The sequence below is a fragment of the Myotis yumanensis genome, unplaced genomic scaffold, assembly GCF_028538775.1.
Source record: "Myotis yumanensis isolate MYYU_CA2020_CCGP unplaced genomic scaffold, mMyoYum1.0.hap1 SCAF_7, whole genome shotgun sequence".
In the NCBI taxonomy this organism is placed as follows: Eukaryota; Metazoa; Chordata; class Mammalia; order Chiroptera; family Vespertilionidae; genus Myotis; species Myotis yumanensis.
The window spans coordinates 32,453,894-32,477,617 of record NW_027223758.1 but is presented as its reverse complement, the minus strand read 5'-3'; the positions used below and the strand labels follow the sequence as shown (position 1 = coordinate 32,477,617).

The 23,724-nt window shown below is 54.5% G+C and overlaps 1 protein-coding gene across 1 annotated transcript in view; it reads right to left on the bottom strand.

The window, feature by feature from the left end:
* Positions 1-23,369, bottom strand: part of ANGPT4 (angiopoietin 4) — a 29,014-nt gene extending 5,645 nt beyond the window's left edge. Inside the window, exons 1-7 of the mRNA XM_070421472.1 lie at positions 23,070-23,369; positions 11,056-11,211; positions 9,535-9,656; positions 6,490-6,731; positions 4,195-4,301; positions 2,096-2,197; positions 445-611 (exon numbers count right to left, since the gene is read on the bottom strand). Of these exons, the coding sequence (XP_070277573.1) occupies positions 445-611; positions 2,096-2,197; positions 4,195-4,301; positions 6,490-6,731; positions 9,535-9,656; positions 11,056-11,211; positions 23,070-23,369 (1,196 nt within the window). The remainder of the gene's footprint in view (positions 1-444; positions 612-2,095; positions 2,198-4,194; positions 4,302-6,489; positions 6,732-9,534; positions 9,657-11,055; positions 11,212-23,069) is intronic.
* Positions 23,370-23,724: the final 355 nt, after the last annotated feature.

Below are 23,724 nucleotides of genomic sequence, written 5' to 3'. Positions count from 1 at the left end.
ATGCTCATATTCAAGCCCATCCTGTTGTTAAAAAGCAGGGGTGCAGAGAAGCCAGAACCTTGATTCATCCAAGCTCTCAAAGTGAGTTGGAGGCAGCATGAGCCCAGGTCCCCGATTCCCAGCCCAGGGACCTTTCTGTCTCATCCCGTAGCACAGGGCACGCTGGGAAGTCTGAGCCTCTGCAAAGTGACTGCCTTAGGGTGATTGACCTTGGAAGGCCCTTCCTGCTCACGAGATGACAGCATCAGCAACACTGTCTCCACCCCACCCAGTGGCTGGGATGTGCTGAGTGCTAACCAGCCGCCTCCACATCCCGTGACGTGCGCCCAAATGGGGGACAGATGGTAGGAACAGGAAACACCCAGGGTCTGACCCTTGGTGCAGACTCTGCAGCCACTAGCCCAGGGTCCTCAGTCCACCCACCAGCCTGGGCCCTGAGCCCACCTGTACAGCTGCCCCTCGCTGCCCAGCTGGAAACGCTCATATTGGGCATAGGCCTCGTTGCCTTCCCAGTCTTGCAGCTCCACACGCAGAGAGTAGGCAGCCCTGCTGGTGAGATGGTGCACCAACTCGTTGCCCAGCCAGTGCTCCCCAGCCAGGTCACCGAAGCCCTAGGAGGAGAGGAAGGACAGCGTGGGTTGTATGCCAAGGAGGGAGGCTATGCCCCAGGCTGAGAGGCTGGGCTGGGCCAGGGCCTGGGGTCACTTATCCAAAACCACTTGGCCTAATGCTCAAGTTCATAAAGTACAGTGTGGGCAGAACTGGGGAGAGGGGAGCTCCCCAACTTCTAGAGCAAAAAAAACTAAGACTTTTGCAACTATAAAAGTCTGTTAAAATAATCACGTTCTATTAAGTTTAAGAACAGGTCAAACTAATCTGTGTTAATAGAAGTCAGAATAGCAACTTCCTTTGCGCGAGTACTGACTAGGGCAGCGGGGGGGGGGGGGGGGCCCACGGAGGGCTTCCGGGGTGCTGGAGGTGTCCTATATCTATATCTGAATGGTGGTCACATGGACGAGCACCGATGTAAACATGCACTGACTTTTACACTTAAGGTTTGTGCACTTAGTGCATCTAGGTTAAATCTCAATTTAAAAATTAAAGATTTTAATCAACGGCAAAAATGATAGAGCGAACTTTGTTCAGTGACATGGAAGCAACTACAAAATTCCAGCAACATAGACACGTAAATAAAAGGGAGTCACGGATTTCTTGGGTTGACAAGAAATCAATGTCCTCAGCTAGAACACTAATTCAGCACCAAGGACAAGGCGCACCTAAGCCCCACTCCCCACTTTAGCCTTGCTGTGCAGCTGATTCGTGTAATGGTTAATCTGCAGCACTCTTTTCTGTATTTCTGGATCTGAGCACCCTGTATATCTTTGCTATTTTAATGACTGTTTCAAATCAAATAGACGCAAGAACACTCATAGCTTAATTTGGTATTTAAGCATTTATCAAATGGACAGCAAGCAGCACAAAAAAATAATATTGTTGTATTTCCTTGTGGGTATCTTTGTCCATTTCTTTTGCTTTTGAAAACTAGAAGAGCTTTTCAGCCAGCTTGCCAGAAATCCTTTATTCATAATTTAATTTTAAAAATTGGAAGACAATTGAGCTCTACTTCTTATCTTGTAAAATGCACCTGGTTTTTGAGCCAGCAATTCCACATTACAGATTCTCTCCTGCAGATGTGGTCACCTATGCGTACAAAGACAAGGAAATTCACTTAAGCAATGCAGCCAGGAGTGCGGGAGAGAGATTACTGTTTTTATGTTCCCTTTCTTTGTAGTATTCAAATTTTTTTAGCACTGTATATACGTCATCTTTTCTAAAATTTAAAACAAAAAGAAGTTAAAGTTTCATTATTTGATATATGTCAGAACTTGCAGAAAGAAGGTCTAAATTTAGAGCATAGAGTCCCTGAAAGTGAATGTGCACCGGGAAAGTTTGTTTGACGTTGGTTGGTTTGGGGTTGGCTGATTTTTTTTTTTTTTTTTAGGAAGGGTTAAGGACAAACCATTCCCCTGTCCACAACCCGCCTCCCACCCCAGGTTTCAGAGCTGAAAAGCCCTCCTCAGGGCAGCAATGTTACCTGCTTATAATCTTTCCAGTTCCGCTGAAAATTCACGCTGCCATTCTCACGGCGCTGAATGAGGGTCCACCCACCTCCATTGGCTTCCATGTCACAGAAAACCTGAGGGAATTGGCGGGGAGAGCGGGTTGGGAGTCCGCGGAGGCAGCCAGACGCCAGGTGTGTGGGCCAGCTTAAGCGTGATCTGGCCAACAGAACCTCACCTAACAACAGGTGAGCCTGGTGGTTAAGGGCATCAGAATGACCCAGATTCAAATTCCCCTCCCACTGTCATTATTTTTCTAGAGGGAAAGTGATGCCCTCTCAGAGCCTTCCTTTCCTCATTTGTAAAATGGGGTATCAATACCTTAACCTCCTGGCATCTCAGTTTCTCGTCTGCAAACTGGGGTTGTTGTAAGAATTAAATGAGATGAATCATCTACAGAACAGAGCCTCGCATGCACTAGGAACTAAATAAGTGCAGGCTTTTCACTCGCTATTGTTGCTGAGCTGCTGTAAGGATTAAGTGCTGATGAGTGTAAAGTGCTTGGCACACCGTATAGACTCAAGAAATGCTATTCCATTCAGTGGACAAATGTTTTCTGAACACGTCCTATGGGCCGGACTCCATTCAAAGCACTGGATGCCAATATGGGTAAGACAGAAAGAGTTCTTTCTCTCAAAATGCTTACCATCGATGACAATCACACCGTTCAGTCTAACCTTTGTTCACATATTATTTTTTTCCAGTTCATTACATGTTCATTATCAATGAAGACAAACTTGGTGCCTGGCCCTGGGTCAGAAGAGTCAGAGACAGATCAGATGTACACTGACCCTCAGTTTGTCATCTGACTTGGTTTGGAGGAGGCTAGGATAGTGCAGGCAGACTACTGATGACAAACATTTGGGCAGCTGTAAGGAGAGCCCTCAAAAAGGAGTCACTGGGAAACCCTGAAAGGCTTCCCAAGGAGGTGGCATTGGAACAGGGCCTTGGTTGATAATGTGCCTGTCAGGTAGAGATGAGCCTGGCATTTTCAGTGGAAGGAGCAGCAGGAGTAGAGGCTCTGAGATGGTAAAGGCCTGCTCAGTGAGAGAAGACAGTGGCAATGTCATGAGGATAACAGAGGGTGCAGAAAGGAAAACTGAGGCCCAGAGAGGGGAAGGGATTTGCTCGAAGCAAGTGAGTCTAAGTAAAGCTGAGGTTCGAGCACAGACCTCTTGCCTCCCAGGCCAGCTCTTCCCTCTGCCCAAATTTCAGCCATTCACACCTTCCCAAATTCCACCAAAGCTCAGTTTATTTGATTTCATATGGAATGTTTACTTTAAAAGGACTTCTTATCAGGACCATAAGTGGAAAACTAATAAGACTTGCCTTTGTTCAGATTCATCTAAAATAAATATAATGAAAAAAAATGTGTTATGAAATTCTAGCTAGAAATGGAGAGCCTGGTCTTTCTTTGTTAAAGGGGACTCTGGCAGGTGTGATATAGACAACCTGGAAACAAACTGAGCCATTCTCCTGGCTATATTCAGAAGGGCTGAAAGGAAATGGAGAGGGAAGTATGAAGTGTGAAGACTGGCAAACTGTTCCTCATACCCTTCCCCGACTGGGCCTGGCCCCAAACCCTCCCTCCTGACCCCCACACTTTCCCTTGACCTCTTCCCCTGCCCCCGCTGGTCCCATCTGATAACTGGACCTCAAAGCTCAGGGCAACCTTGGGAGCCACTCATTGAAGACAGTCCCTAACTTCCCAGTGGAGCAGAGAGCCCCCACTCCTGCCTCCACGGACTATATGTCAACTAGAAATAAACTTCTTTGTGTTAAGATCCTGGAATTCCAGGGGTTGTTTGTTACATCAGCTAGCAGTGCCTTAACCAACATAGAACTATTTCCTGTGATTCCGACTTAAAGGCATCTCTGGAGAAGATGCAGGAGAAGGATGCACTTCCAATTTGGGAACTTCTGTGTGGACCCCTTCTTTTCCAGAAGGAAGGGCCACCCACCTTCTTTGGAATCTAAGATGTTGGACAGGCCTGCAGTTGATGAGGGAGGATTTGTCTGGAAAGCCCTTGGCTCAGTACCTCCAATAGCCTCAGCCCCCAGAGAGCCCCCTAACCTTTCTGGGCTCTGTCATATTGGCCATGTGGATGGTGTAGACGCCACTGGTATTGGCCCCGAAGCTCTGGATCTCTGCACAGTCCTGGAACACCCGCTCAGCTGCAACTGGACGAAGCAAAAACAACTGCAGGTGAGCGAAGAAGAGAGAGAAGAGGCCAGGTGGGCACTCCTGCCTGCTTGGTTCCAGGTTCCTGGTTGGGAGGTGCTGGGGACAGGGAGATGAATCGGACCTGGGAAGGTTTCCTAGAGGAAGTGACAGTGAGCTGGGACCTGGGTAAGAAGCAGGCGTTGCCCAAGTGGCACAGGAGAGGGGGTTCCAGGCAAAGGGAACAGCATATGCAAAGGCTCCAAGGTGGGAACAGTCCTGGTGTGTGCAGGGAACAGGGCGCAGTGAGGGGAACTGAGTGAGGCCGGAGGGGAAGTGACTCACACCATGCGAACGGGTCTGAGGCCAGAGAAAGCTCTGGTTGTCTGATCAACCTGAGAGGAGTAGGGCAAGGCTGGCTCAGAGAGGGTCACCAAGGACGGACACATGAGGAGGGATTTGTCCTTGGCGCTCCCTTGGGTGGGAGGCTCAGAGTCCCCTCCACAGGCCACCCCTTCCCCCTGGGTATCCCTGCAGCCTGGAGGTGGGCCCCCCATCATGCCCCCACTGTGAGCTGACCACTGGTCTTAGGAGCCCATATTTCTTCCCTCAGGAGAATATCAGTGACCCAATCCCACTAGCACCCTGGGGGCCTCAAGCCTGATCTGAAAAAAAAAAAAAAAAAGTGACTGTTGACCAATAGAAAGGGATTAAAATTCCCCTCTCTGCCTCCTTTTAGAGAGGGATCCAATTATAGGCTTGAGCTACGAGTCCTTCAGAATCCAATCTCTAGGTAGGTGGTTATCCAAGGATGGGCTAAAATTCCAGGTAGACAGGTATCCTCACCCAGGAGGAACCAGGAGGCTACCAGGGGGCAGGACTTCCTGTTTTGGCCTCCTACTTGACCTGGATCCCAGGTCCTGGAGCTGGGGCACGTGTTAGAAAGAAGCAGTTTTTCCTAGATCACAGATGAGATGACTAAGGCCCCACACCCACCAGCATGGACATTCCCTGGGCAGATGCCGGGCGACGCACCAGCTGGTGATGGTTCGGGCCACCTCGCATCTCAGGGTTTGGCAGGCATCCGCCTCGTCTGCCATGGCTTCCTCAGGTCCCTACCCCCCACCCCGCAGGGTCTGCCCGACTTAGATGGAGCCATGGTGCCATCCTGTCCCCAAATAGCTGCCAGCCACGGTGCCGGGCGTCCAACACTATAGCTAGATTCCTTGTGCTATCAGGCTTTCAGCCTCCCCCACGGAGACCCGGAGGCAGTAGGAACCCTTTCCTGGGTCTTTCTCACCAAGCCATCCTCCACTCCATGGCTCTAATCAAGCTTCCTGAAACAGTCCTAGCTGTTCAAGCTGCCCTCGGGTTAAAGTTCCCTTTCCTAGCACAGCCTTTTAGACCTTTCATGGTCTGCAAAGTTCAGAAACACGACTAGCAGAGCATCTGGCACATAGTAGGCACTCAACAAATATGCATGTTCTTCTCCTTCCCTCAGAGACACACAGACAGGTGTGGGGTGGTGTGGGCACTTTTACAAGAGACACAGGCCATGGCTACCTTGTTCACTGCTGTATGCCCAGCACCCAGCCCTGGGCCTGGTGCCCAGGAAGTGTTTGGTGACTGAGTGATTGGACTGGAACCAGGAGTGCCTTGGCCTCCCCCGGTGGACCCGTCAGAAGGAGCCGGTGAGGACTGAGGAGCAGGCCCAGGCATTGTTCTCCTGCTCAGAAGTCAGGGCCAGAGGTGCCACCTTACTTCTCTTTGGCCCTCGTTGGCTCACGGGCAAGGGTGTTAGGATGAGAGAAGCCTTTGGGGGAACAGTGAGTCTAATCTCCCCATTCTACAGGTAGGGAAACTGAGACCCAGGGAGGGGTGGAGAAAGCCCCAGCAAGTGGAAATCCTGAAATGCAAAATTGTTCATCTAAGCTGGTGGTGCCCTTGTTATTAGCACCATTTCCATTAAACAGACGGGGAAACTGAGGACAAGAGAGGGACAGGGGCATGCCCAGGGCTCCTCGTGGAGTCAGGGAGAAGAGTCTGGATTGGTCCCTGTTAGGACTGTTCACAGGTGGTGGGAGAGGGGTGAGGCCTTTCCCTTGGTGGCTTCGAGGCAGAGGCTGGGGAATGAACAGGGAGGGTAAGCAGGATCTGCTTACCCGCCCCCCCCCCCCCCGCCCCCCCGCTCCCTCGCACCGGGCATACCCTGCTCACGCGGGCCCTGGGCCACCGTGCGCAGCAGGCGCTTCATGGACTCCAGCAGTCGGTCCTGCTGCCTCTGCAGGAGGCTGGAGTTGCTCCTGGCCGCGCGCAGGCTGCGCGCGAGGCCGGCGAGGGCGCCGTTCTGGCGGCTCAGCAGGCTCCCCAGCCGCTCCTTCTCCTGCCGGAGGCTGGCCAGCTGCGCTTGCTGCTGCGTCTCCAGGGCTCGCAGGCGGGTCTCCAGCGCGCTGCGGGGTGGGGCGGGGCGCACAGGGGTGAGCCCGCCTTCCCCACGGGCAGCCACACTTGGACGCTTTCCCCTGGGTCCCCGGGTGACTCAGCAGGACAGACCCGCGCTGAGGCTCAGAGAGGCAGAGCGTCCAGCCAGAGTTACAAAGCTCAGAGGCCCGTGGCCCAGAGTGAGAAATGGAGGAGAGAGAGACTCAGTTCTGTGAGAGAGATTTGGGTCCAGCAGAGGGAAGAGGTGGGGCTGGGAGGAACATGCCAGCAAACCAGTAGCCCCGATCAACTCCTGATCTGCTGGCCTTTGGCCAGGCAGTCCCCGCTCAGGAAGGACCGTCCAGGAGCAGATGCCATCGGGGGATTTGTGGTGACAGTAAAACGAAATAGCCCAAGTGCCCAGCAGCCAAGGCTGGCTGAGTCTGTTCTGTCTGCTGTTCCTGGAAATGTTCGGGAGCCACGAAGAGGAGGAGGCAGAGTCGCCTGCACAGGATTGGAAGGATGCCCAGGACTTGGCGAGGAACAACCCGGGCACACCGATGCCTCTAGTGTAACCCCACATGTGGGAGAATAAAAGAGAGAGAAAGAAGAAAAGCATTAGTGTAAATGTGGAGGGTTGCAGGTGAACTTATAGGGAAAGATGCGGAAAAACGTGGAAGGACGCAGTGGTGCCTGCCTGCGTTGTGGAAAAGCAAAAGAAAAAGTGAAAGAATCCACTAAGCGCTGTTACTGCTGCAGAGCAGGCTTGCGTGGTGGAGATGGGGGGGAGGAAGAGGGGCTGGGGGAAGGGGCCGGCGTTCCCTTTCATTTTACACAGGTCTCTATTGACTGATGATATAAGCATGAGGCCTTTTTGTAATGAGTTGGAAAAAAAGTTTTTGAAAGAAAGAGGCTTTCTACTCAGCCCTTCCACGTTTGGCATGTTATCCCACAGATGTGAGACATGGAATGCTGTTCATCGCATCACTGGCTCAACTGCCAAAAAATTGGAAACAACCTCAATACCCATTAATTGGGGACGTGGAAATAAATGCAGGGACAGGAGAAGAGAATGAGCGAGGGTGTCATGCACTTACAGAACCATTTCCAGGGTCACTGGGAAAAACCAGCCAACCCCCAAACCAAGGTACAAAAGAGTAGAAGCCCACATTTGGGTTTCAGTAGGGCAAAATTCATACATATTTATATCCACACATTAAATATTCATCTATAAGAAACCTTCTTATATCAGCTTCTAGAATGTCCGTTCTACCAGGACTGGGATTTTTGTCTATTTGTTCACTTCTCTAACCCCTGGGTCTATAAATAGTGCCTGACACATGGTAAGAGCTCAAGAAATAATTCCTTCCTCTTCCCCCCAAATATTGTTGGTTGAATGATGGGGGGGGGGGGCACACAAAAAACTAAGAACAGTGGCGCCCTCTGCTGCAGGTGGGTGGGTGGCTGAGGGAAAGCGAAAGGAGGGAGAGATTTTCTTATAGGTGAGGTCATGCTGACCCATTCTCCAGGCTAAAACACTAAGCCCAGCCAGGGCAGAGGGAATTCCCCCTGGGTCCAGTGGGGCCTTGACTTACGAGTTTAATTCGTTCGGAGACCGAGCTCGTTAAGGAGCTCATTAAGGAGCTCGTTAACTCAAATTACTCTATCAACTCAATGCAAAAAATCGGCCGAGAGACAGCTGGTATCTCAAAAAACTCGTTAGTCAGGACACTCGTAAGTCAAGGCCCCACTGTATGTTGCAGGAAGAGAGGGAATTTGGGCTCACTCAGATTCTAGAATTTTAGCCATCTCCAGTGGCCAAGAGCTAATTGACGCCACCCATCTGCACTGATTTCTAGGCACCTGGTGCCAATTCAGAGTGATGGGAAGCATCCCAGTCTTTGCCCTGCCCCACCTGGGGGTGGGAGGGTAAGAATAAGAAGGTGACAAACTATCATTAACTGCACCCAGACCAGAGGGGGCTGGGCGGTCCTCGCGGCCTTATCTTGACCCATCACATGAGCAACAATAACACCTCGCCGTGTACACAGGCCTGTGGCGGTCTCTGTGTGTGCGTTTTGCCGCCTCCAGCACCCTGACCCTGGCAGTTTTTTCTCTACTCAGCTCGAAACTGAGATGAAATCAGCCTTGGGTGTCTGCCTCAGCTATACCCCATGACTCTTTTTTCTTTGTAATTTGAAGGGTGTTCCCTCATATGTATTTGCTGATAAATACAGAGACTCTCTATCATGCAGACAGGAAATTGGTAACTGACGGTGCTTGCTTCTGGGAAGGGAAATTGGTGAATGAGATCAGATTTATTATTATTTTTTTTACAAATGAATAAATCAGATGAAGATTTACAGGGTAAGTTGTATGGTACATAAATTGTAGCTCAATAAAGCTGTTAAAAATTTACAAAATATATAAATGGAGAAAGGAAGAAAGGGAGGAAGCAAAGAAGGAAGGAAGGAAGGAGGGAGGGAGAAAGAAAGAGTCAGGGTGCCCTGAGCTCCAGGAAAATGCCTGTCCCCACCCAGGCCCTGTACCTGCCTGGCCCCCAGCTCCAGCCTCAGTCCACCCCAGTGTCCACCTTCCCTCCAAGGTCAGTCTGGTTTCCAACCCTAATTTTAGTCCTTATCACTGCCCTGGCCTAGCCCCAGCTCTAGCTCCAGCCCTAGTCCCCAAATGATGCCTCACTCCAGTCCTAATCTAGGCCTCTAGCTCTGTCCCAGCCCCTGTCCCAGGCGCTAGACCACATCCAGCTTCCAGCCCAGCCCTGGCCCTCAGCTTGGGCCCCAGCCCCTCTCCTGGCCCGGGGGCAGCGCCCACCTGTTGTAGTCCTGTAGCCGGTGGAGCTCAAGGCCTTGTAGAAGCAGCTGCTTCTCCAGCTTGTTGGTGGACAGTGAGGTCTCCTGCATCTGGATCTCCATTCTTGATGTCTGGTTCAGTACCTGCCTCGGCGAGCAGGAGGGGGCGGGGGCTACGTAAGCCCTGCAGGAGGCCTTCCCAGCAACTGCCCACCTGCCCACGGGCTCTGCCATCCCAGAAACTTGCTGATCTGTTTCACCCTCCCCGTAGTGAGTTCCCGTGGTTGTTCATTCATTCATTCATTCACTCATTCACTCACTCACAGGCCCTAACTGAGCTTATGATCTTCATCCTAAATTTGCTCTTCCCGTCACTGCACACGGCAGCTCCATTCCCCCTGCTCAGGCTTGACCCCCACAGCTCATCCATCAGCGAGTCCCATCAGCTCTATCTTCCACATGGCTACTGACCACTCCCCTCCCTGTCCATGGACCCCACTCTGGCCTGGTCTTCGTCATCTCTCACCCTGTGTCCTGTGCCAGCTTATTCACTGGGCTCCCTGTTCCTGCCCTTGTCCCCTACAGTCCATTCTCTGCTCAAAGTCTTCCCGCAGTTCCCACATCCTGAGTGAGAAAGCCCAGCTCTCACCCTCTGGAGGGGGCCTGTGATCCATCTGCCCCATCACCTCTCTGACCCCTGGCCCACCACTTGCTCCCTCGCCACTCCAGCCACACTAGCCTTCTTGATGTTCCTGGAGCTTGTCAGCCTGGTCCCCTCTCTGGGCCTTTGCACATGCTGTTTTCCCTGTCTGGACTGCATTCCTAGTAAAGGCTCCAATCCTACCTGCTCAATGGTGCTTTCCTGGCCTCACGATCTAAATCTGCAACTCACCCCTCCCGCCTCTGCCACCACACACTCCCATCGCTCTCACCCATGCTATGTCTCCTTAGCACTATCCCCACCTCACACATATGTTGTTTATGCTGTTTATGTTCTTAAACCTCCTTAGGAAGGAAGCTCCATGAGGGTAGGACCACATACCTGTTTTATTTAGTGCTATAAACTAGTACCGGGCCCCTCTAGCCGTGCCTGGCACATAGTAGGGCTTCAACAAACGCGTGCCCATTTGTCAGTCGCCTTTTCATCCATTCACGAACTCACCCTCCCATTTATACAGCTGTCTCCTCTCTCAGTCAGTGGCCCCCTGAGATCTAATGAATTATTTCCCATCTCCCCCGGAGCACTGTGAGCCCCCTGAGGACAGGGGAGTGTGCTGTCCCCCTTCAGCCCAGTGCCAGGCACAGACCTGAGCATTGGGGTCACAGAGGCCCAGGAGCCAGAGCGAGTGTCCCCCCTAGGACTCGTGGCCTGGTGGGAGACAATTCTGTGACAGGGTCATCAGGAGGGGCCCCAGGAGGATGCAGGCCCAGAGGAGGCCCTGACATGACCCAGGAACAGAGGTCAAGGCAAGATGACCTGGGCTGTGAGCCAGCCTGGCCGGCGCAGCCCCCCCACCGATGCCACCCGCTCACCCCCTGGTACCTGAGCCTCCATGTCAGTCAGCCGGTGGGCCTGGGCGGTGGTCTGGTTCAAGAGGCTGGTGCCCAGCTCCAGCACGGCGGCCGTCTGGTTCTGGACCACGTGCTGCCGTGCCTGCGCCAGCTGCGACCTCAAGTTCATCTGGATGTACCTTTCCAGCTGTGGGGAGACCGTGGGCGGGGTCATGGGCAGGGGCGGGGGGAAGGCTCCTGCCCCTTCATATGTCTCCACGAAGGACATAGAACAACCAGGAGAGACCTCCCTGCCATGCCAGGCCACCATTACCTCCCGCCTGGACTATTCCAGCAGCTCTCTCCCTGGCTTCTCGGCCTCCACTCTTGTCCCTCTCTGCCTAGTCCATCCTCCACTCAGCAGCCAGAGGGATCCTGTTAAACTAAGTCAGATCACATGCTCCCTCCCTCAAACCTCTCCCAGGGTTCCTTCCTTACTCACAGGGAAAGCCGAAGCCTGCTATGCCTGCAGCTTGCTACATGACCTGGCCTCCCGCCACCACTCTGATTTTCTCTTGAGTCCTCTCTTCCTCCCTCGCTCCAGAGGCACTGGCCTCTGTGACATCCCTCCAACACAGCAAGCACGTGCCTACCTCAGGGCCTTTGCACATGCTGTTCCCTCTGCGTGGAGAAGCCTCTCCCCACCATCCCTATCGCATGGCTCACTCCCTCATGTCGTTTCAGGTCTCTTCTTATCACTTATCAATCCCTCACTTTATAGTACATATTTCTCTGTCTATTGCCTGCTTTACCCTTGGAATGTCAATTCCACTAAGCCAGAAATTTGGTCCTGCTCACCGCTTTCTCTCCATGTCTAGCAGAATGCTTATCGCATGCTGGGTGCTCAATGAATTGATAGAAAAGGGGGAGCAGCCAGGGTCAGAGCATAGCCCCCACAGTCATGCCCATTACCCAGCTTCCTGGGGGACAGCCAGCAGCAGAGAGTGGGGACACATCTCTCCCTCGTATAAGAGTTTGCAGGTCCATCTGCCAAAATGGACTTTTATTTTCCTGGCCCTCTCCATCTGCCACACAGGGCTGAGCTGGCCTGTCTCCAAGGGTCCTCCCAGCTTGAAAGTTCTGGGATCCCCCAAGGTAATGTTCATTTCCTGACAGGACTGCCTTTCCCCCAAGAGCAGGAGGAGCTGGGCTGGCAGAGACACCGGGATCAAGTTGCAAAGGTGAACGGCGTGTCTCAGGGCCCAGTGCCCCTCTGGCACTCCCTCTCCATTCTGCACACATGCTGGCCTCTTGCCACTCCCCCCACCCCCTCCACACACACTCCCAGCTTCTTTCCTCACGCTCTCCCTCAGTCTTCCCGGAGGTCCCTCAGGGCAGCTCCCAGGGCGCCTGGGAAGACTGGTTCTCCCCAGAGAGAGGTGGTAACCTTGGCCGGGGGCCCAGGCTCTGGCTGCTTCCTCCTTCATCTCTTCTCCCCTCTGCCATCTCAATTGTCTGCTCCCCTCCCCTCCCCAGAGTGCTTTGGAAGGAGCATCTTCTATTGTAGTGCAAGGTCAAATCCAGAAGAGGGTGCCTCTGGGCTCACTGGTATTGATTAAAACAGTGGTTCTCAAAGTGTGGTCCTTGAAACAGTATCCCCAGGGAGCTCATTAGAAATGCACATTTCTAGGTCTCACCCCACACCCACTGAACCAGGAGCTCTGGGGTGACACCAGCCGTCCTGGTGAGTCTGACACTCAAGTGGGAGGACCCTGAGTGCAGAGGTCACCAAGTGGGCTGAGCACCAGGGAGACAAGCACTTCTGAGCTTCTCAAGCCTCTGTCCCCTCGGCGCCCCCTTCTTTCCCTGCATCCTCAGCCCCCAGCCCATGGTCCCCTGCAGCACACACACATGCTTCAACAGCTCCCATGTGAAAAGTGAAGAAAAGCCTGGCTGGTGTGGCTCAGTTGGTTGGGTGTCGCCCTGTGCACCGAAAGGTCACCGGTTCGATTCCCTGGGCCCATACCCTGGTTGTGGGCTCGCCATCCTGTCAGGGGGTGTGCAGGAGGCAGCTGATCAGATCAACGTTTCTCTCTTTCTCTCTCTCTCTCCCTTTGTTTCTCTCTAAAAATCAATAAAAATTAAAAGTAAAGAGAAAAAATCTTGGACCTCCCAGACCCCTTCAACTATGCCTCCAATTTCTCTGGTCCCCTCAATAATATAACTTCTTGAACAAATTGTCTCCATTTTCTCACCTCCATTCTTATCCTCATCTTAAAAAATTTAAAACATTATTATGGTATACTTCACACATACAAAGAATAATACAATAAAAGCTATGTATTTTCCACACTCGAGAAAAAATATAACCTATTCTGTTGAATCCTGTGCACCACCCCACCCCCACCCCCAGGACTCCTAGGCCCTGAGCTTCTGCCCCACACTCTGAGGCAGCAAGTTCATTCCTGCCCTAAGGCCTCCGCAGGCATCCCCCAAGCCTCTCGCTGCAGATGGACAAACCGAGGCCCAGAAGACTTGCCCAAGGTCACTACTTGGTGGGCTAGCTTCCAAGACTCCTTGCTCAGGGGCTTCCTCCGGACTACAGAGCTGGGTAGGACCTCAGGGTAGCTGAGGGTCATCTTGAGTGACAGGAACTCCCTCATTGGTCTCTCACTGGTCCTTTGGCTGCAAGTGGCTGAGTGGGACAAAGGCTACCCACAGCTGGGACTCATTATCTCATTTGCCACACCCACCCACCCACCATTGCGAGTTCTGGGATGGGTAATGCAGTCCAGATGGGCCCAGTATGGCCAAGGTGAGAGTCTGGTGACTGATGTCAGCCTGGGTGGTGGGGGTTGGGTTTATACCAGGGCTCAGGAGCCGGCTGAAAGGGTTGGGGAGGGTTCCCAATGAAGGTACCCACAGGTGATGGGATCGGCCACAGCTTCCTCCCACCCCACCATTAGACCTACCCCTGCTCTCTCACCCTCATGCTGGCACATTTTTAGGGCTAAGATGGGGAAAGAGGGCCTGGACTCCCAGCATCCCTCCAGCCTGCAAAGAGGCTGATCTTAGGCCCTTGGGCTACCTGCTTCCCCGCTGGCCCTGGGTTTGAGCTCTGGCTCTGCTCCCTCCAGCGGTGGGCCTCCTCTGCTGCTCTGAGCTCACTCACCACCCTGGGACATGGGGACAGGAAACCCTGCTCCTCACTGAGCAGAGGGCACTTGAAAAGGGCCTTGGAAGAAAGGGAAGGCGCCTTGACAGGCAGGGGCTGGGGCTGGGGAAGAAGAGCCAGATTTCGGAAAGAGAACGGATGAGTGTCTGTGGTTGAGTGTTGGGAGCCACGGAAATCTTCTCACACCTTTTCCTCCTCAGTATTTAAATAAAGAAGACTTCAACCGGCAAACAGATGAACAACCTGGGTCCATCCATCCAATGGGCCCTGCTCAGCAACATAAAGGAAGCCTCGCAGGAACCTGAGTGACTCTCCGATGTATTTTGCCGAGTGAACAAAGCCTGCGTACTCAGAGGCTACACGCTGTCTGGTTTATTTATATGACTTTCTGGAAAAGTCAGAATCTGTGGCTGCCAGGGGCTTAGGCCTGGGGGCAAGGACTGACCACAAAGGGTGATAAGAACTTTTTGGAGTTTGCAAAGTCTATATCATGACTATGGTGTTGTTACAGGACTGTACACATTTGTCAAAACTCATAGAACAGCCCTAGCCGGTTTGGCTCAGTAGATAGAGTGTTGACCTGCAGACCAAAGGGTCCCGGCTTCAATTCCGGTCAAGGGCACGTACCTTGGTTGCAGGCTCCTCCCAGCCTGGGCCCTGGTTGGGGTGCATGCAAGAGGCAACCAATCGATATTTCTCTCTGACTTCCCCTCTCTCTTCCACTCTTTCTAAAAATCAATGGAAAAATATTCTCAGGTAAGGATTAAAAACAAAACAAAACAAAAAACACCTCATAAAACTATATGTTAAAAGGGTGAATTTCATTGAATGTGGAATAAAATACAATAAAAAACAAACCCACCAACACAAAGTTCTTTCAAACATCCCATATATATCATCATACTAAATACGTTTCCTCAAAGTAATCCCCACCCTGAGTTTCCTTCATGTATTCTGCCAGGAGTTATTCCTTGAGTACCTACTCCGTGCTAGGTGCTCTCCTAGGCGCTATGGAATCAGGAATGAACAAAATTGGCAAGTTACCTGATTCCAGGGCACTGTCACCAAATCCACCAGTTAAATTCCAGTGGTGACGAGTGCTATGAAGAGAATAAGATGGAGAGATGGTTGGGCTCGAGGGCACGGTTAGCCAGAGCGGGAGGGGAACCCTCACCTGAGCTGAGAAGGTGAGATGGGCCCGCTGTGGACAGTCAGGAGGGAAGGACAAGTGCAAAGGCCTGAGGTGGGAGGGTGTCTGGCGTGTATGAGTGTGACTCCTCACGCTTCCTTGCCATGCGGCCTGGGGTAAGCCATGGCGCCGCTTGGTGCCTCAGTTTCTCCATCCATTAATGGGAAACCATCTTGCTTCAGTCTTGTTGTGAGAATGAAATGAAATAATTCTCTCAAGGCACAGAGAGCAGTGTCTAGCGCACAGTAAGTACATGTTGGCTATCTTTCTTTGTCCTACGCTCTCTCTGGGAGGCAGGGAATATTTTCGGTTCCACTTCCTAGAGGAACCAAATGATGCAGGTGGTGGCTGCCCCAGGACCCCACAGCTGGTCAGTGGTACCACTGGGGCCTGGCCACTTGACCTCCGCTCAGGCCTCCTCAGATCCCACAAGATTCCCGGAGTCCGTTCCAGACATTGCAGAGCCGGCGCTGTGGTTAAGCAAACGCTCTGAGGCCAGAGGTGCGGGCTCAGGAGACAGACCTAGGGGTTGTTTTCTCACATTTCCTGCCCACGGAGAGAAGAGGGAGAGGGTCTGTGCACACCCAGCCACCGAGCTCTGGGGCTGGAAGGAAAGAGCCAGAAACACATGCCCTGCCCCACGGGATGGCCGGGCCAGGCGCTTGAACAAATAAACCCGTTCCTGGGGGGAAGCCGTGCTCCGGGCCTCTGAGGCCGCTGCGCCAGGCCATCCCTCGGCTGAGGGCATCGGTGCCAGCCTTTCTAGGCTCCCTGCTCGGGAAGACAGCCTTCTTCCTCCAAGACATAGATGCTGTTTTCTCCACCCCACCCCCCGCCCCGAGCAGAAAGCAGCCAGGGGAAGGTTAGGAAATCAAACCCCAAGAGATTTGGTTCAGCAACCGAGATTCATTTCTTGTTTGGATAACCCACGGCTGAAAATGCCAAGAATTTACGGGCAGCCTGGGGAGGCCGGGGAGCTGGAAGTCCCGGCCAGTGAGGGAGGGTCTCAGGCTGCGCCAGGACCCCACACTGCATTCCCGCCCCACTTGCTTCTGACCCATGTCCGGTCAGGCAGGGCCCAGTGGCCGCCAGGCGAGGGGCTGAGTTATTCTGAGGTTTGACGTCAGGGAACTGGAGCAAACAGCAGAGGCGAGGGGCAGTGCCCGGTCAGAGGCTCCCGCGCAGCCTCCAGCCTCCCCCTGGAGGGGTGGGCGCTGGCCATTGGGCCGGGGTGTCCTCCAGGGTGGACAGCGCATGTGGATGCCTGGGGAGGTAGAGGTGGTGGGGGCAGATGGCCTAGTGGTGAGGGGAGAATCTGAGAGAATAACAGGGAGAGGCTAAGGGAGACACCAGCCAGACAAGAGAGAGAATTGGAGAGTGAGAGAGACACATGCACAGAAACCACAGGGCCACCGTGGGAGCCCCAGGAGAGACCCCAAGAGGCAGAGGCACACAGAGGTGAAAGGAGAGAGGCAGACAGTGACGCAGGCACAGAGGGTCAGCTGCTACCAGGACAGGGAGAAAGTGGAGTGACCTACAGAGACTTGGAAGAAGGCGTGCTGCCCTCTGGTGCTGGGTGGGGGCGGGGGGGCAGGAGCCTGGGGCCCTGTGTGGCCCCAGTTTTCCTCACTCTCCTCCTCTGCAGAAGGAGCCTGTGGGGAGCATGCGCCAGGGCAGAGGATGCACCTCCTGCTGGGGGGCTGGGAGCTGGGGCAATGGCAGGCATAGTGTGTGCCTTTGTTGGGGGCATGCAGCGGGCAGACACTTCCCCAGCTCTGCTGCTCATGGCCCCATGTCACTTGCCTCACAAATGTGGCACCGAGTGAGGGCCTACACCGGGTCACAGAGCTGGTCTGTGGTGACCCAGGAGGCCATGTGACTAACCACGGTACCTCTCGGCTCAGCTAGGGGAGCCTGCCCTCCAGCTAGCCCTGCTCCCCGCCCCCCAACATTCCTGGCTGGAGCTGCTGTGAGCCCACCCAGAGTCCTGATGGACACGAGTCACTGGGGCAGAAGAGAGAGGTGGAAGGAAGGTAAGAACAGTAGAAGGAGGGGAAGGGAGAGGGGCTCAGGGGAGCAGAGCAAGAAACAGGGAGAGGGAGCAAGGGCAGGGCACCCCCACCCTATGCACATCTGAGCATAGGGCAGGACACCAGCCAGTTGCATGCTGGGAGAAGAGTGGGAATCTGGGAATTGGGATTCTGAGGCAGAAGGGAGCATCCAGCTGTCTCTCAGATCTTGCCACCCCCACCTCCCTGACACCTTCCAGCCAGAGAAAGAACCTCGAGTAAGGAGGTTGGTTTTTGCTGCTGCATGACTCTGCTAAGTCCCTTCTCTTGGTTGGCCTCAGTTTCCTTATCTGTGCAGGGGAGGAGCTGGGGTATGGCTGGGCAGGCATTGGCCATTGGGAGCTTGCAACAGCACCCCTGCACCCACCAAGATGAACAGAATCTTGCTGGGTGCTGGGTCGGGGGGCAGGCTATCTCCTGTCACCCCAGGTCACCCCAATGGCCATGGTGATGATGCTGCTGCTGTCACTAGATAAGGCTATTTTGAAAATCACTTTTTTCTCTTCTGGACTGTCCTAGAAGAAGCCAAAAAGTGGCATTGGCGTTTCAAAGACTATACAAGATAGACTACACAAGAGAAGAGCCAGAGGGAGGTCACGATCATGGCCGCTGAAGTTCCTGACTGCGGCCGGGGAGAGTAGGAGGGAGAGGAGTGACTGTTCAAATGCTGCCTATCACTGAGCCAGGGGTCATATGTCTCAGCTGGGGGAGGAGGGACCCAGGAATCATAGGACTCATGTTGCTATTCCCAGGGCGAGCGCCGAATGGAAACGGGCAATACGTATTGAGAGTTTACTAGGTACCTGGCACCGGACCGAGGACTGCCTGTGCCTCACCTCACAGAGGTAGGTAGCTGTCATTCCACTTTATAGGAAAGGAAACCAAGGCTCAGAGAGGTGAAGCAACTTGCCCCGGGCCACACAGCGAAGAAGAGGCAGAACTGGTTTCGAATCCCAACAGTTGGGCTCCAGCGTTGGGCTCTCACCTTCTAGTCTCTGATGCCACCCCCGGAAGTGCAGGACTCGGGGAAAGCGACTGCCAGGTGTGGTTAGGCCTGTGAGCCCGACCTGTGGCCAGCTCCTCGGGCACAGAAGGACTGGGCACTGAAAGGCATGAGGAAGCACTCAACCCAAGGGGTCTGTCACGTAGGAGATAACATGGCCAACACTTGCATGAACCCCACCAAAGACCCAGCATGATGGGGGACCCCTCGAGAACACCAGCGTAGACAAGTGACATTCCCAACCCTGAGGTTATCTGCCATCCTTGGATGACTTGACCAGGACTGAGCTTCCCCCAACCCGTGGTACAGAGTTCAAAACAGAGATTATGTTGAGTAAATGATGGCCCATCAGTCCTCTGCATTCTTGCCCAGGTGGGCTACGCGAAGCAGGACCGTAGCCGGCAGCAGGCTGAGAGTGGCTCGGGAGTGACCTCGCTGGTTTCCCCAGCCACCCCCTGACGTGCTGCCGTCTTCTCCATTTCAGAGACGGGGAAACAGAGACTCACTCATCCATAGCCATGTGGCAGGGAAGGGCCGGGGCCAGGCTGCGAACTCAGGATGGCCTGACTCCTACATCAGTGACCGCAGGCCCATGGTGTCCTATGGGGACTCGGGATTATCAGACTAGGTGGATGGGCGCAAGGAGAGAACAGTCCACTGTGAGCTGAAGGGATGAGCTGGGTGACCTTTTGACCCAAAAGCCTTCAGTTTAAATCCATCCTTTGGCTGAGTCAGTGTTGTCTAAGCACCAGGCATCCAGGGGAGTAAAGTGGATGAGAGGGTGAGACTCGGGGTAGAGAAGCCAGATGGGAGTTGATGAGGCCTGAGCCAGGGCAGCAGCCAGGGCAGCGCCAGGTAGATGGGAGGATGGATGCTGACGAGAGAAGCTGAAGCAGCAGGATGGATGGGACATGCTGTCTGGCGGGTAGGGGTGGGGGGAGAGGAGGTGAAGGACAGCTCTAGGTGCAGAGGCCTGCTGGCTGGGTGATGATATCTTAAACAGAGAGAGCAGTGGGCAGGGGAGGGAAGAGCTGAGCGTCAGACAACTTTGGAGCTGAGACACTGGTTTCGAATCCCAACAGTTGGGCTCCAGGGGTGGGGGGACATCAGGGTTATGGATTTGGGGCACAGGAACCCATCAGGTGCCCATCTGGTGTCATGGAGGAGCAGGTTGGAGACAGTGAGCAGGACTGGTGGGGGGCAGCCCGGACGGAGGGCAGTGCCACTAAGGGTGAGAGGAAACCAAGAGATGAGATGAAGTCCTGGGAAACACCAACATTTCAGGATAGGGGGAGAAGCAGGGGCAACCTGCGAGATGGGAGGAACACCATGCATCCAGGAGATACGGATTGAGCACCTACTATGTGCCAGGCACCGTTCCAGCCCTGGGAACACAGAAGTGAACAGAAGAGACATGGTCCCTGCCCTCTGGCAGCTCACAGACCAAAAGAAATGCTCGTAAGAACAGGTAGTAGTAAGTGCTAAGGGAAAAACCAAAACCAGGTGGAGGGATAGCAGGAGGGTGACTGTTCTAAATAGGATGGACAAGGAGGGCCTTTCTGAGGAGGTGACATTTAACCAAAGACCTGAGGGAGGTCGGGGATGAGACATGTGGGTATCTGGGGGAGGGGTGTTCCAGGAGTTAAGGCTATTTGCTCTTATGGGAGCCCTGGGAAGGGTTTGGGCAGAGGAGGGGCAGGATCTGACTTAGGTTTGAGCAGGACCCCGCTGCCTGCTGTGCAGAAAGGACTGTGGTGCTGGGTGGAAACGGAGTCCAGGACGGTGGCTGTGAGGACCGTCTAGGTAGGAAGGAGATGGGGTGGCTGTCCAGGGCGGGCCCGTGGAGGTAGGGAAAGTGGTTGGAACAGCAGGCCTTGTAGATGAGGGTTGCTGATGGAGACAGCTTCTGGAAGGATGGTGCTGGGCAGCGGTACTAGATTTGTCAGGAGGTCAAGTATGATGAAGACTGAGCCGTGGCCGTTGATGTGGGAAGTGGGGTGTGGGGGGCGACCTTACGGGAACGAGGAAGTGGGCCTTGAGGCAGCAGAGGTAGAGCATGTGGGCTTCTGAGAGCCAGGCCAGAGTCGGAGGGGCTGTGGGATGAAGAGGGTTGTTTCCTCTCTCCCTCCTCTTTCTCTTCCTTTTGAAACACGGCAGATGCCTGGATGCGATTAAGCACGAAGCGGGAGGGCCAGCAGGGAGGGAGCAGTGGATGGAGACACAGGAAGGATGTTGATTGGAGGAGGTTGAGGGGCTGCAGAGGATGGGCTCACAGCCTAGAACGGAGAAGCGGCCTTGGCCCCTGGAGAAAGGCTCTGGGGACGGGCGGGTGCGCAGGTGAGCCTGCAGGTGTGGGGGAGGCTGCTGAGGGGCACCTCTCTCCCGGGCCCCATTTCTTGTTGCAGGAGGTCCATGGTCTGGTGAGAAGATGGGTGGGGTTCAGGATGGAGGCCTAAGGAAGGTGAGGTTTGGAGTAACTTTTATGGGACTGGAAACAGGTGCCTGAAGACACACATTTCAGGGCAGCATGGCGCCCCAACTGGGTTGGCTCCAGAGTGTGAAGCCAAGAGCTCCCTGGAGGGGGGCCTGAGGGAGGGGGCCTGAGGGTGGGATGGTGGAGGCTGGAGGTGTTGCAGGGCAGGTAGTGGGAGGGCAGGTGGGAAGATGCTGAGTGAGGGCTGAGGAGACGGGTGGTCTGGGCAGGAGTGAAACAGGAGATTAAGTGTGTGTGTGCACGAAGGTGTGAGTGTGTGCATGGCGCACGTGGTAAGACAGGTGCAGGGCAGCCTCTCCCTTGCGGATGGAGCCCCCAGGGTGTGCAAAAGGCAGTCCTTTGGGAAACCGGGAGAAAATACCAGAACTTCAATTTGCATGATTTCACATGGCATCTTTCTTAAAAGATTTTTTTTAGTGATTTTCAGAGAGAGAGGAAGGGAGGGGGAGGGAGAGAGAAACACTGATGTGAGTGAGACATTGATTGGCTGCCTCCTGCACGACCCCTACTGGGAACTGAACGGGCAATCTTTGGGTGCATGGGACGATGCCGAACCTGCTGAGCCACACCGGCCAGGGTCCTATGTCATCTTTTTAATGTTCATTTTCACTTGATGTGCATTTCCGTTTGTGTCATCCCTTGTACATACGATCTTCATGTGGGCACCCGTGCATAGCTATCTGATAAATATGCACGTATTAGGGAGTGAACATTGCTGCGTGGGCACACGATTGGAACAATCTGGAAACCATGGTAAGAAGGGCCCGATCCTTGGAGAGGCACCTCGGGGATCACTCTTGTCTCCTTTGCTCTCACCTGAGTCTATAAGCTGCTGTCTGCTGTTTCATACATTCAAAAGCTCCCGGAATCGGTTCACTCCTCTCCACTCCTGCTATCGATCAGACGGTCTCTGGTGCCTGGGTCCTGCTCTCTCCCTCGGTAGCTCCTACTTAGAGGGCTGGCCAGGTCCATCTCGGGACCTGCAGGATGCCTTTCTTGCCCCTACGCCGGCCCCAAGGCCAAGCCTGCCTCGTTCACCGCAGTGCCCGACCTCGGGCCTGGCACGCAGTAGGAGCTCAGAGTGTTTGCTGAAAAAATGAGGGCAGGAGCTCCTAGTGGCACTGGCCTGGGGCACATGGCAGTGGTGTCCTCAGCTCCTTGTCTCTGCCACCCCCTACCCAATGCATCAGCAGAGCCCACCAGCTCCCTCTTCAGGATATACCAGCATCTGACTGTCGACATGAATGGCATCAACGCCCACTTCCAGCCCCATCCTGCTTCAGGCCTCCATCGCTCTTGCCTGGTGGCTGCAGCAGCCTCCTCCTCGGGCTTCAAACCTCCACCCTGTCCCCTACGGACTGGTCTGTTCAAACCGATTCAGGTGTGTCTTTTCCTGCTCAGAATCCTGCAATGGCTCCCAGGGTGCTCAGAGCAAGAGCCAAAGTCCGTCCAGAGGCCTCCAATGCCCAACATGGACTGCCCTCCCCTCTCCTCCGGTCTCATCCCTCACCCTTCATCCCCCTCCTCCTCTGCTCCAGCCGCACTGGCCATCCTGCTGTCCCCAGGCACCCGGCTGCGTTCCCACCTCCCAGCCTTCGCACTCGCTGGTCCCTCTGTCGGAAAGGCCCTCCTCCCAGGTCCCGCATGGGCCGCTCCTTCACTCCACTTGTTCTCAGGGTTCTCTCGACTTCTCTGACCTCAAATAGCCACCTCTGGCCACTTCTTGCCTTTCCCCCTCTTTCATTTTGCTTCACCATCTGGCCGGGTAGATTTTTACTGTTCATCTCTTTATGCCTCTGCCCCCACTAGTCCAGAAGGGGACATACTGTTTATTTGCTGGTGAATCCCCAGCACTCGGGCAGGGCCTGGCCCATGGTAGCTTTTATCAGGTGAATGAGTGATGGGCAGTTAGGGAGTCAGGTTTCCAGTTCTGACCCTGCCCAGTCTTGCTGTGTGGCCTCAGGCTTATCCCTGCCCCTCTCTGGGCCTCATTATCTCAGTCTCTGCAATTCAGAGACAAGGGTCCCATCAGCCTGGCCCTCTGTGCCCAGGGAAGGCCTCTGGGGTGGATGCTCCAGCTGCCAATTGCTGCCTCCCCCCGCCCCCCCCCCCGCCCCCCGCAGGCCCAGCCCGTACCTTCTGCAGCCGCTGCGTGTTGTTCTCCAGCATCTTCTCCAGGTGTTGCATCCGCTTGGTAGGCCAGGCCACTAGGTTCAGCGAGTCCCTCTGGAGGCTGTTGGAGCCCCTGAAGGTCCCCCCAGTCTCTGGAGCGCAGGCCTCCGGCTCTGGCAGCAGGAAGGTGTAGCTGCACTGGCCATGCTGGACGCGATGCGCCAGGCGGCGCTCTCTCACCTCCTGCCCCCTCCGCTGGGCCACGGTCAGGGTGGCCACGGTGAGGAGGAGGCCCCCCAGCAGCATGGCCGGCCAGGAGAGCATCCGGAGATGTGGTGATGGTGAGGGGTGTCTGGTCAGAGCCCCCGGCCCCGCTCCGTGCCTGGGTGTCCCCGCTGTGGCCAGCAGTGGACAGGTCTGCCCTAGAACCGCTGCAGCTGCAAACCCCTGTTTGGCCAAGCTCCACCCAGACAGCTATTTATACTTGTTCCAGATGCCACAGCTGCTCAGCTCCGCCCACCGCCCTGCTCTCTCCCGCTCTCCCTCACCTCTATTCTTCCCCTTTCCCTTCCTTCCTCTCTAGGGCCCTCTTGCTATCCTGTCTGTGCACCAGCCTTGCTGTGCGTAGGGGCCTCAGAGCCCTTATTACCCAGGGGGACCCGGCCTCCCTGTGAGGGCG